The sequence below is a fragment of the Lagenorhynchus albirostris genome, chromosome 7 (genome assembly GCF_949774975.1).
Source record: "Lagenorhynchus albirostris chromosome 7, mLagAlb1.1, whole genome shotgun sequence".
In the NCBI taxonomy this organism is placed as follows: Eukaryota; Metazoa; Chordata; class Mammalia; order Artiodactyla; family Delphinidae; genus Lagenorhynchus; species Lagenorhynchus albirostris.
The window spans coordinates 87763273-87777565 of record NC_083101.1 but is presented as its reverse complement, the minus strand read 5'-3'; the positions used below and the strand labels follow the sequence as shown (position 1 = coordinate 87777565).

At 41.1% G+C, this 14293-nt stretch overlaps 1 protein-coding gene across 3 annotated transcripts in view; it reads left to right on the top strand.

Moving 5' to 3' along the window:
* The first annotated feature begins 7224 nt into the window (after positions 1–7224).
* The window catches only part of CDC14B (cell division cycle 14B), a 107593-nt gene continuing 100524 nt past the window's right edge, over positions 7225–14293 (top strand). For all 3 annotated transcript variants that reach the window (XM_060155400.1, XM_060155399.1, XM_060155398.1), the window contains exon 1: positions 7225–7384. In XM_060155400.1, the coding sequence (XP_060011383.1) occupies positions 7225–7384 (160 nt within the window). The remainder of the gene's footprint in view (positions 7385–14293) is intronic.

Genomic DNA, 14293 nt, shown 5'->3' with positions numbered 1-14293 from the left:
CCATAGTTGCTGCATTACATAGATGGACAGGCAGACAGAAAGTGATATAGGGTACACATTTACTGAACCATTTAAAAGGGTTACACTCAACACTTTATCCATAAATTCTTCAGTATGCATCTTACTGGATGTATTAGATAGTTTGGGTGCTATAACGAATACCACAGACTGGGTGGTTTAAACAATAGACATTTATTTCTCATATTTCCAGAAGCTGGGAAGTCTAAGATCAAGGTGAGGCAGGAGATAGATGGGCTTCAGGCTGAGAAGCTGGAATCTGTCCCCTGTGGACAGATAATCAAGAAAAAGATAATGGCAGGAGCAAGGAGAAGCTGAGCCCCGCTTGGATAAAAGATAAAGAAACCACATATTTCTCATTCTTGAGGTCAAGGAGACCTCCCTGACTAAACATGCGCAGAAAGGCTCCTCGGGGGGTCAAGGGGTGGGGGTGGGGCATCACCACATAATAGGTGGTGTCAGCCTCCTCATAGGCTTCTGTACTGTAATCCATCTTGGCAAAAAGATACGCATGCATGTCAGGCATGGGCCTAGGACAGGTCCCTGTAGAAAAGAAATGAGATAATTGGCCAAAGGTAAACAAAGACCTGGAAGAACTGCCCTATATAAGTGATGTGAATCACTTCTCTGGTGCACTCCTCCTCATTAGGGAGGACTCCCACACCCCTTCTCTCAGGGTGTCTATATCTGCCTTGCCTCTGTCTAAAACAAACTGTTTTCTCTGTGTGCTCTCCCACTTGTTGTGCTGTGTCTCTAATAATAAACTTTGTACCTGTTTTTACAGTTTTTGCCTCCTTGAGAAATTCATTTTTCAACAGGGGCAAGAGCCAGGGCAACTTTGTTTCTAGCCTCTAGCCCCTGGTGGGCTGGTGGCTAGGATTCCTGGTTTTCACCCAGGCTACCCAGGTTCAATTCCTGGGCAGGGAACTAAGATCTTGCTTCAAGCCACTGCTCACTGCTATCTCCTCGAGATCAAAGGTGCTGGTGGATTCGATTGCTGGTGATGACTCTCCTCCTGGTTTGCAGACAGCCACCTTCTAGATGTGTCCTCACTTTCTTCCTCTTCTTATAAGGGTGCTAATCACAACATGAGGGCCACATCCTCTTGACCTCCTCTAAACGTAAATACCTCCCAAAGGCCCCATCTCCTAACACCATCACACTGGGGGTTAGGATTTCAAAATATGAATTTTGAGGAGACACAATTCAGTCCATACCACCAGAATAAGACCATTCTCCTACATAACCATATTATTATTATCATACCCCAAACATACAACATTTTCCTAATATCACCTAGTGCCCAATCCATATACAGATGTCTCCAGTTGTCCTAAACATGTCATTTACAGCTGGAGAGTATATGCATTGCATTTGGTTGTTATGCTTCTTAAGGCTCTTTTCATTTACCACAGATCCCCTCACTCAGTAGACTCCAGTTTTTTTCCCCCAACATTTGCTTGTTGAAGAAACAGTTTGTAGAAAGTCCCACATTCAGGATTTGTTAGATTGTTTCCTTATAAGTCATTTAACTTGTTCCTCTACCCCCTATATTTCCTGTAAACTGAAATTAGATCTCAAAACTTGATTAGATTCAGGGTAAACATTTTTGGCTCTAATACTTCATTGGTGATGCTGTGTTCATCAAGAGGCACATCATCTCTCTTTGGCTCAGTCTTAGAGAGGCAACATTTAACATTTGGTTTAAAGTGGTGATAGTTTTATAAAAATATTTTTGGAAGAGAAAAACTGTAAGGAGGAACTAATCGCATTGGACACCAAACCATTCTATAAAGCTACAGTAATCTAAATAGTGTGCATAGACACAGAAATAGACAAAAAAGATCAATAAAAAAGAACAGAGATTAGAATCAGGCCACAGTATATATGAAAACTATACATACAAAAGGGTAGCATTTCAAATCACTGGAGAAAAGATGGACTATATCATAAGAAATGTTGGGGGAAAAAATAGATGCCTACTTTATCCTACATCCTCCAAATAAAATCCAGGTGGATTAAAGACCTAAATATAAGAACATCTCTAAAAAAATAGAAGAAAATAAAGAATGCTTTTAAAATATTGGGATGGGACAAACAAGATACAACATCTAGAAGCCTTAAAAAGATTGGTAAAATTGATTTGACATTAAAACACAAAACTTTTGTAGCAACATGAAGAGAGTAATATGACAAAGAATAGACAGACAGGTAATATCAACCAAGATTGAAGGGATGATACCCATAATATATAAATATTCCCACCAATTTAAAAGAAAGTGAAAACAAACAGAGAAACGAGCAAAGGACATAAATAAGAAATTCTTAGAAAATATACTGTAAACATCTAATAAGCACTTTATAATATGCTTAGCTTCACTAGCAATCAGGGAAATGCAATGAAAATAACCGATATCATTTTTATCCTCAAACTTAAAAATATTAATTATATCCAGTGATTCAGGGTGCGGGTGTGGGGAAACACTCAAAATATTGTTGGTATCTATTAAATTCTAAAAGTGAATACCTTTTGATTCAGCAATTCCATCTCCTGTGGATATACATATGTTAGGATATTCATCGTAGGACTGTTTGTAATAGCACCCCCCACAACACAACCTAAGTGTCTATCTATAGGAATATAAATATGGAAAACACAGGGAAGCCTATGCAACCATCAGAGTGGATGAAATTGTCCATAAGGACTGACATAATTTTCAAGACGCAGTATTAAGTGAAAAAAATAAGTTCACAGAACAATATGCACAGTATAAAGCAATTTATTTTTACAAATCTTTTAAATCTAAATATAGACTGTTAAAGGTGGTTATGTAGGAGGTAGGATTGAGGTGTGAAGGAGAACTTTCATATATGTATGTACATATATATACATATATATATATATTTCTGCTTTTCATTTAAATTAAAAAAAATACAACCACATGTTCATGCATTATTTGGTTATATGCTATAAAATCAAGGAGAAAGAAAAACTTACTAAAAAATCTTTGAGGTAAAAATCCACTATCACAAAATAAGACCTAGATTTAAGAAGCTAATATTGAGCATGTATGTTCATTCAGTCTTGGTAGAAGTGTTTAGTCAAGGAGTGCATGAATGTGCTGATATACATGTATCATTTTCCGTTTTTTCCAAATTACTAAATTCTACTCTACTGACATACTGAATATCTGACAGTATGTCAAAGGCATGTCAGCATGTTTCGAAAGGTAATGTGAGAGAAAGAGTTTGGTACTGCTCACTCAGCCCCCTTAGGGACAGGGCTCTTTGGCTTTGCGGTGAAAGCATCCTCAGTCATACTTGATCACAAGACTCAAAATAACCAGAATTCTCCTCATTTTCTACCCCACCTCCACCCCAGCATTCCATTATTCCATTATTATTACTATTATTATTATTTGGTGGGAAGAAGCGTACATGACCAAAAAATCCAAATTACCATCAGGAATATTGTTTTAAAAATCCACAATGTTAGGGTCTGATCTGAGGTCCAAAAAATGAATCAAAATTTACAATATTTACACAACTATAGAGGTTATTCCATTTCAGAAACCTACCTACAAGGAAAGATCCCTTCAAACTCTGTTCTCAACCTCTGATGCACGATGCTGGCCCCAAGAAAGAGCCATGGGTTTTCAAACCAAACTCACAGCAGAAGGTGGGTGGGATGACTGCTTTGACCTGTCAAATGAGGGATTTCTCACCAATAAAATAAGAACAATACCATCAAACAGGGCATTTGTGTGAAGCCCTTAGCACTGTGGCCAGCATGTGGTGGTAGCTATATATATATATATATATATATATATATTCATTTTCTTCCTTTTTTGCAGTTCTAAGAGATTTTCAGTCTCAGGGTCGGGAACATAGGGGATTTCAGATTAACACTGAGATTACCAGAATAGCCAATGAAATAAAACCAACTCTTCTTAAATATGCTAGTGAAGATTTTAGTGTGTTTTCCCATATGCCTGCTACCTAAACCCTCTAGTTTTTATGGAAATTTGACTTTAAACAAATTATCTTCACATAATTAAAGCTGTAATTCACTGATTCTGATATTTATATTATCATTTGAAACTTTAGCATCATATATATACCCACCAGTTTTTACTAATTTTAGGGCAAGATTTACATTCTTCAGAATACGAGTTACCTAAAATATATAAGAAAATGTTCCATAATTGTTTTCCTTTCAGGGTCAATTTACCTAGTAGAAAGGACTATTTTAGAGAACCCCTCCCTTCCCTTTTTATTTAGCTTTTCACTGTGCTGCCCATGATGTTGAGGAAACAACCAAAAGACAATCAGAATCCTGGAGAGTGTCTGGATTCTGGCCCCAGGGCTGCCAATGCCACTTAGGTGGGTCCCCATGTCCTGACTGTAAAAGAACAGCCTTGCGCCAAATATTGTCTAAGGTGCTTTCAAGCTCTAAAATTCTATGATCAATGGTCAGTCTGAACAACAAACTAGCCAACCAACCAAGCAAACTAAACTACATTTCCTGTGGCCAAATTCTCAGAGCCCAGGAGCCCAGAGGTCAGCTTATTGAATAGTGGGAAGAGTCAATTTGTTCAAAAGACATGCTACACACAAAACAAGTATCACTAAGAAATAGCACTTTTCTGCCACTATCTAAACACGACCTAAAAACAAAATATAAATATGGTTTTAAACTTCAATATGTATACTTAGCATATGGACTATCTATTCCCCAAAATGGAAGATATTTCTGCATAATTTCAAAGTGTAATCATATAACTTCTCTCCTAATGATGTTATACTAACAAAACCATAAAATTTTAATGTTTTTGAAATGTGAAAATACTTAACAGTATAGTTATCTGTATTTATAACACTTTTTCTTTTATTTAAATCATATACATTTCATTAGAATTTCTAGCCCAAACATTGTATTTGAAGGTGAGAGAAAACAAACTGATATAGGTGAACTTCTTCGCACTTTAGTCTTAGTCCGACATTTAGATAAGTCACTCTCAAACAAATACAATGTCAAAGCGTACTTGAATTTCTTTAATCTAAGGAGCCAAGTGGACAACACCCAAGTATTATCTATTCAAAACAAGACCTACTCAGTTTTAACTAGATTTATTTTGATCATTTTGCAGTATATACAGATATCAAATCACTATGTTGTACAACTGAAACTAATATAATGTTATATGTCAATTATACCTCAACACAACAAAACAAAAACCAAGACCTACTCTTGTAAAATGCCAGATAGTCCGGGAAATGGCAGCCTTTCTACCGTTGAGCCTCTAGGCCAGTGTGAAAGGCCTCCTCTTCTCGGTCAGAACAGAGGACCTGGGATGGGTAGGTTTCTGTTTACCTAGACTCATTTGCACAGCACTTCACAGCCTCCCAAGTCTCTTGCTTCTTTGCTGCCCTTACAGACAACACGTAGGCCTTTTTTTTTTTTTTGCCATTTTTAATTTAAGGCCTTCACTGACTGATTTCCTTATGGGAAATGGGAAGAATGAACATGATTACTAAATTTCTGGTCTAAGTGTCAGATCTCTAGTTCCAGACTGTTCAAATGCCACTGTCATGCAGAGCCCTCTTTCCCCCAGCCCCCATTCCTCCTTAATTGGTAGTGTTAAGGTAAAGGCCTTCAACAATAGAAGTCAAACAGCCTCCCGCCCCCTCCAGGTACTCCATTGAAATGTGCATTTCTGAGAGGCTTCCTGGATGACTGACTCAAATTCATCTTTTTCTTCTAGAGGTTGGCAGTAACTGCGGAACTGCAGGGTGAAACGTTAAAATACTGGTGAAAAATTAGGAAGAGCTTGCAAGATGTAGAATTTTGGGGTATGAAATCTAAATACTGCCCTCCAGTCTTAACACCCTTTTCTATGCCACCATGGAAATTCATTTAAAAGCCTTCCAAAATGACAGTTTTGGTGAAGTTCTAGAAAGATCAGGCATTATTTTAACCCAGTAGGAAAAAAAAATGATTATACAGTTTGCAAGATAAAAGTTAAAGGATTAAATTCGCCACTTGCTTCAATATTTCAATAATTGGACCTGTCGATACCTTAGGTAAGAAAAACATAGCAACTGGTGTATAAAACTACTGAGTCAATTCGGGCATAGGATTCCGAGATGAAGAACTTCGAGGCGCAAACCTTTACAGTATATCGTGTTTCCACGGTAATTTTATTGACTCCTTAAGAAGCCTTTGCTTGGTCTATTTGAATCCTGGGCATAGGTCAATAGAAAGACCGTAGCTGATTTAGATAGTTCCTAAATTCTGACATCAACTCTACCTTAAGTCTATATAACAGCAGACAATTTAAGAAGTCCATATTCTTCCAAGCCAGCAGCCATGGCAAGAGTCCCTTTCACTTGGCGCTATTACAGGGAAAACCAAGAAATACTTTAAAAAATATACAGGCCAAAGAACTGGAGTTAAGTTACTAGGGTAGGGCTGTGTAAAGCTTTGGTGACTCACTAAATGAAGTTGTGAACTGGGGTCTTGGCACTAGGGGAACACAGAAGAAACAGAAAAGTTGGGGGTCTTGCGTAGGGTGGCGAGCACACTTTTATCTTTGATTGGCGGAATCACTCAGACTTTTCTTTATGGCGTCACCGGCTACCTGCCTGTAGAAAAGCTCCGTGTCTGTGACGTCACGCCTCACTGACCAATAAAAGGCCTCAGTCTGCGGGCCCCGAGGAGGGTTGTGGGCCCCTTTTTGTGAATGAAGCTTTACGGACCAACCCTCCGGGAGTCCCCGGGAGCCGCGGCCCTTGTGCTCGGGCGCCTCGGCGGCAGCGTCCGCGGCTGCGGTGGGCGCGCACGGTTACTCCGGGCAGCCCCAGGCGCCGGCGGCAGCACCGTCGCCTCTGCCGCGCCAGCGGGCTGCAGGCACCTGGGGGCGGGCTGGGGGTCGCCGGCAGCGGCAGGAGGCGCTGTAGCGAGGGCTGTGGCGCGGGTCCCGCGGCGGCCGCAGGAGGGAGCGGGACAGCCGCGGTGGGCCAGGCCCCTCCTCCGGCTCCTGCGCGGCCACCTCCTGCCGGGCTCCGCCGGCGCCTGCAGTCGGCGCAGCGCCGCTCCGCGCCCGCAGCCCTGAGCGCCCGCGCGCGGGGCCAGCGGGGGCTTCGGCGGGCTACCGGGCGCGCGAGGCCATGGTCGTGGTCCCCTGACGGGCCGCGGCCGCCTCCATGAAGCGGAAGAGCGAGCGGCGGCCGAACTGGGCCGCCGCGCCCCCCTGCTCGCGGCGGTGCTCGTCGTCCTCGCCGGGAGTGAAGAAGAGCCGCAGCTCCACGTCGCAGGAACTGCACCACCTGGACCGGCAGGACGACCTGTACCTGGACATCACCGGTGAGCCGGCGAGCGATCGCATGGCGGGGCACCCCGGACACGCGGCACCCGGCGCGGGGGTCCTAGCCCACCCACCCGGGGCAGTAGAGGCGCCTCCCCGGGCCAGACTGACACGCCTCCACCCCCACCCCCATAAAAGCCAGAGCCGGCCACACCCCCTTCAGGATCCGGGCCCTGGGAGCGCCCCCCTACCCCGAGTTTTCTTCTGCGTTTGTTGCAAGCTGTAACTTTATCCGTTTTGCACCCTCCTACCCCAGCAAGATGGCCCCAGGGGTCACCTTTCTAAATTGCAGGCGTCTGCTCGGCGCCTCGGGATTTTCCTAAATTCGAGTTGATACCGCCTCCCGGGTTGCAAGCTCGGTTGGCCCTTAAGGAGTATGAACCTCCGAATCACTCCAAAGGATTCCCCGAGCGCGCTGAACACGCCGGCGCGGGAGCTGCAGTGTTTATTTGGCGTTTGCCAAACCTCCGCTGCTCTGTGGGAAATGGAGTCCCTCCCGCCTGGGGCGGCGTTCCCCGGCCCGGCGCGGAAGCCAGATCCTTGCCCTGGTCCTCATTGCTCTCGCCCCCTCCCCAGCGCGCGTATGAGCACGCCCCAGACCTCCTAGGGATAATTTCCCTGCCTTGCTTCCGGAATGTCACTTAGATGGCATTTGAACCGGTCAGCTTGATGAATGCCCAGAGTTGTCACTTTTGAGAAATCACAGGTAGAAAAGCAGCCGTTTGATAACTGCTTTATTATTAGTGCCTATTCTACAATTCTTGAAGACTTTATAAATCCAATTTGGGAGCCGTTGGGTTTGCCAGGATTGACACTGAAGCGTGTGAAGGCATTAAATGAGATAATGTTTGTGGAAACGCTTTGTCTACAATTTTGAGGGATTTTTCAGTCTGTTTTCTGTGGCGCAGAGTGTGTAAACCTCGGTGTGTTGGATTTTTATAAACTGTTTCCCGCCCATTGATAAACCAGGTAAGCTGGAGTGGTCAGAACATTAATTAAGAAGATGCTCAAACACAGAAATTTAGTAGAAATTATTTTCTAGGTCGATGGATAGTTGTTTTGGAACTAAGGTCCATTTCACAGAAAGTTGAGAGTAGAGCGGAAGGTATCTCGGCGTTGAGTGGATGGACCTTGGCGACAGAGGAGGTAGGCAGGAAGGGGTTGCCTTAAGTACCTGTCTCCGGCTGGCACCAGCGCAGGTCCACCGTAGCGCCTGGCGCTTTAGGAGGTAAAGCCCACTTGCTGAGGCTGAGACCAGATCCCACCACATTGTGTGCTCCCGGGGAGATGGCCCCGCAGAGGAGGGCCGCGGGTGCAGGACCCACACAGGCCTTATGCCTTGTTATGTATACCTCTTCGAAGGACCTTGTTGAATAGCATTTAATTTGGGGGCAAGTAACACACTTACTTGGTACAGAATTCTTAATTACAAAGGTGAAGAGGAGTATTATATATAGTGAAAAGTTGGTCTCAGCCACCGGGTGTTTTTCCCCAGAGGCAACTTATGTTCCTAGTTTCTTGTGAATCCTTACAGAAATAGACTGCATGGTTACACGTATACATTCTCTACCGTACATAAGCACGGCAGCATACAATACGTTGTTTTGCACATTGTTTTCACAGTATTTCTTAGCAGAAAGATTGTTCTGTATTAGTACATGCAGAACTGCCTCATTTGGTTTTAATTACTGCTTCTGCCAAAATAGATATGGTTTAAAAGTATAAAACCATAAAATGGTGTATGTGGATTTAAATGTATATGTATATGTTTTATGACTTGTTTATATATATGTGTATGTTTTATGACTTGTTTAGACAGTTCCCTATTGGAGACACTTGTCTCCAATCAAAAAGGAAGAGTCTGACAGCAAAGTCATTGGGGTAAATCTTGCTTCTTTATGGAAAAAAAGATGCAATGTGGCTGGCTTTCCTGAGGTAGTGATCAATGAATTAATTTCAGAAAACGTCACCAAGCAGAATATTGAGGAAATAGTTGGTGCACTATATAAAATCATAATACTCGTATTTAGATGACAAGCCCAGATAATGGAAGGGTCCAATCTCAGTGTAAGATCATTCCAGGGGAGTTAAGGAAATCAACTTCCCCTACGATTTCTCCAGATGTCCCTTAGTGACAGTCTTGTATTCCTGGGAATAATAATACTTAATCAGTTTGATTGGTGTGATATACAAGACAAAGTAACTTTGGATGCAAGGTGAGGATTTCTTTTTACTGGGCTTGTAGGAAACGCTTGAGGCCTCATCCTCAGCAAATGGCAACCTGGTAGCATCCTTCCCAACTTGTTTTTCCCTCAGTTATTGTTTTCTAAAAGCAGTGCATGCGCATTTTTAATGTCAAACATTACTAAAGGAGATATATAAATATAGTTAGTCCCCCTTGCCTGGTAATATTTTCTTTCCCTTCAGTTTTCTACTCATATTCAAGTTTCTACAAATTGTACTATACCAGTAAGAGCGGTCCTCTTTTTAATGGCTGCATGTTGTGGCATTGTATGGCTGAATTGTGATTTATTTAATGCTAATAAATAAATGGTTATTTGGGGGTTTTCCAATCCCTACTGCAAATGGCTGCAGTAGCATCAGTGTACATGTCTACCTACACGTGTGACTGTAAACTTGAAGTGAAGAGGCCAGGCCAAAGTATATATAGGTTTATCCATTTGTGAGTGGACTTTTGGGGCAATTATGAATAATGCTGCTATGAACGTTCACGTACAAGTTTTTGGGTATATACCAAGGAGTAGAATTCCTTTGGGTATATACCTAGGAGTAGAACTGCTGGATCACATGGTAACTGCCAGGCTTTTTTCCAAAGCAGCTGTACCACCAGCATTCTCACTAGCAATGTATGGATTATTCCACATTCTCACCAACACTTGTTACAGGATTGTGAAGATTCTTTCCCAGTGGGGTTGGTTTGTAAACATTATTACTTCTGCCCACTCTGCCTTTAAATACATTACTTTTTTTTTTTTAAACTTTGGTCCCTTCACATTTTTATTACAGTCTATTTTATCTGTAGGTTGAATTCCCGTAGATCCCAGAGTATTTCATGTGTGTACATTTAACATAGGAGGCTTAATTCCTATTTTTGTTCCTCTCTCTTTTGTTATGTGGTCATTATTTATTGTCTATCCTGCCACCCCGATATACTGGACACTACTCTTACTAGGAGCAGACTGACCCAGGTTTTATTCCTAAGCAGACCCCATCAACCTCTCATTGACCATTCATTCAGTTCTTGCCATATGCAATGACATAGAATTTTACCTGTATTCCTGGTGCAGTTCCAGTGCACCATGTGAAAGAAAGGTTATAAATACAGTATAAACTGTATATGTTAATGCTAAAGAGGTAACTGAGTAAAGATAAGATCCTAACGAGTTATCAGTCAGGAAGCAGGGGCAAGAAGGGAAGCGAGGAGGGCTTTCAGTTGGATTTGGAGCTAGGTATCTAGATGAGAGAAATACCAAGGGAAAAAATGTTGGACACAGTCAGGTTTTGTTGTTGTTGTTTGTTTGGTTTTGGTTTTTTTTTTTTTGCCCATGCGGCTTGTGGGATCTTAGTTCCCCAACCTGGGACCTTGGCAATGAAAGAGCGGAGTCCTAACCACTGGACCACCAGGAAATTCCCCACAGTCAGGTTTTTGATTTTCCTATGAACCTCCTTGTGGCCAGAAGTCTGTATCTTTTTGATCTCTATACATTCCTGTCCCTTAAATAGGGCCCTCTGTAAATGACATTGCACATTTTCCTTTCCTCTTTATTAATATAGAAAAAAAATTAAAGGCTATACCATTACTGCATAATCTGTTTTTGATAATTTATAGGATTTAATAGCTGGTACAGAAGTTCAATTTATTTTACTTTTTTTTTTTTAAATTTCTGACTAGTAACAAAAATTGTCAATAACTGTTGGCTTAAAAAATATTCTTGGTGGTTTGTCTTAAATTGAAAAATACTTTTTTTCAGTGTCTGCCATTATGTTCTACCTTTTAAAGAGTGTCTATATTATAACAGTAACTAATTTTATTGGAGAAGCTCTAATTGAGGTCAGGATGGTTATTTAAAAGCATTGATTAATGGTGTATTGGATACTCATCAAATAAAATGAAACAGATACAGCACTACTCCTCCCCCCTTCTTTTTAGGATTTTAAAAATCACGCTAGACATCATTAGACAGGGAAAATTTATTCATTAATTGAAGTATTTTTTGAATGCTTACTATGTAAAATAGTCATGTGTATTCATTGTTTGCAGTGATAGAAATATATTTTTCTTGATAGAAAAGGAATGCTGTTAACCTGGGGCACTGATTCAAGGAGGAAATAAATTAATTTTTCTTCAACGGTTTCATGTAGTAGATTGAGTTTCAGTAACTGAAACTCATCAAAGTCTGTAGTGTTCATTTTTCTTCTTACTTATGACTTATGTCTATACTTACTCTCTGCGTAATGTGAATTTACTTTCTTGATTTATGTGCTCGCTTAATTCTTCAACATCTTTACTTCTGATGGCATTGTGTTAGTCATCTGCTAAGGAGTCTCATTCCTTAGGCACCAATAAAAAGGCAAAAACTTAACACAGTTTCAGTGTTGCTGCCACATAAAGAGTGTTTGGGCATAAAGATGAGGGGGAGGTGGAATAACTGGGTTACACAGATAGTATTTTTTTGTTTTTTAATATTTCTTTATTTATTTGGCTGCACTGGGCTTAGTTGCGGCATGTGGGATCCTCATTGAGGCATGCGGGATCTAGTTGCCTGACCAGGGATTGAACCTGGGCCCCCTGCATTGGGACTGCAAAGTCTTAACCACTGGAGCACCAGGGAAGTCCCACAGAGATGGTATTAATGCCAGGAGTTGACAGCACAAATTAACTGCGCTGTGCCTTAGAATGGGAATGAATTTCTCCAAATTTTGTTGGGGTTGGGGAGAGCTGGAATGAAACCACTTTGTGGATTTTTAGGATGGAAAGAAGGCACTGGCACATACCAATGACATTTCTTGGAAATTTCTGAGATAGTCTCCTGGGAACTCTGAATTGATGGACCTGGTATTTTTTGAAAGGCTTTTAAGAAATCCCCTAGGAATTTCACAGTTGTCCATTTTTCCCTGTGAAGAAGCCAAGACCAGAGATAAGTCATTTTGCAAATTTGTAAAATAAGTTTGCAAATTTGCAAACTGCAAATTAATGCAGTTTCTTTTTGGGAAAGTCATGATCACCTGCCTTTTATTCTTTCTGACAGATAAAGCTGCTTCACAGTTACACATAAATGATTTCTTGAACATTTACTAGTTAGTCCTTTGCTACTTTGGCTAGTAGATGATGTCATAGTAGATACTCCATAAGTAGTATCTATGAAGTTGAATTTAGAGAGATGAATAATTATCTAGTGAATTTGGAAAAATGAGCAAACTAACTACACAGTTCAGGTCTTTCAGAGCTCATGCTATTTTCCAAGTTGGCCATCATTACACCCCTGATCTTCCAGATATTTCATTCCTTCAGCAAACATGTAATGAATATCTATTCTGCCAGCCTTTTTTTTTTCCTCCTTCAAGTGCATAAAATAGGTCACTGCTGGGAGATAGTCCCTGCTCTCATAGAGGTTATGTTCTCTGCTTTACTTGAGAAAATAAAACTTGGAGGATTTGAAGGAGAACTAATCTGAAGAGGAACCATATCTTGGTTGAAATCTTTGGGGAGGAAAAACTTTGATGGTAGCGTTTTTGAAGAGCTAATTCTGGTAGTTAGGCTCGAGGACACCAGGGAAAGCTGGTGTCTCCCCACACAGGGGCTGAACACAGCCAGATTTAATAACCTTTTGGAGCCTGGATTCTCTCATCTGTTTAAAAATAAAAAGTCTGCAGAGTTGTTGGGAGGATGAAATGAAGGGGATGCATGTTAAGTGCCTGGCTTGGTGCCTCGCTGACAACCGGGGCTCCATAAATGATCTCTGGTATTACAAGTATGCCAGCAGTGGGCAAGCCCGGGGGTACAGAGGGCACACTGAGTCATCATGGTTGGGAGGGTTTCAGGCTCAGAAGCAAACATTTCCCCCATACGTGTACTTGCACAAAAGGTTCGGTGAATCAAAACAGTGAAAATGCAGTGTGTTCCTCTCCTTGCTTCTGAATGTAATCTTCAGGGCAGAAACGCTGCAGATGAGGCTGGCTCAGTATTTGTCAGAGACGTGGAGGAGGTTTGGCGCCGTGTTGATAATCTTTTCTGCCTTGGGAAAAACGTTACAGTTTCACTTTAAAGATTTCTTGTAAGAGGAAGAATAAACCAAAACTCTTCGGAGGCTATTATTACATGCTTTTATTATACTGAAGAGTTTGTATGTTGCTACTATTAAATTGCAGCTAAGTTTATGGGGGGTGGTTCTTCGTAAAAATGCAAAGTCCTCATGGGAGAGCCTCAGGTAGAAGATTATTTTTAAAACGTGTGTTAAGTTATTTACTGATAAAATACAAATTTTTCAGAGTGGCTAACTTAAAGCATGACTGTGCCCTAGTACATCCGTTTTAAAAGAGTATTTCACAGATCCAAAAGCTTTGACACTGGTGGTGCATATTATTGGCAGACAGGGTGTTTGTTTTGGGTAAAACAAATTACCTTTCAAAAGGCCTTTCTAATGTTTAATGTGTGGCACAGAGACCCAATTTATTTGGAAGGGGTGGGAGTTAAAAAATAAGATAAATAAGAAATGATATCTTTAAATCTATTTTCTTTATTACACTGGGAAAAAATAATTTTAGTAGCCAGTATTTTGTTTTTCTTCCCATCCTAGCTACAGAATATTTTTATTTTAATCTTAGTAAGTCCTTTAAGGTCCTTCACACTAAAATTACTTTTATAATTGTCTTTAAAAAGAAATGAA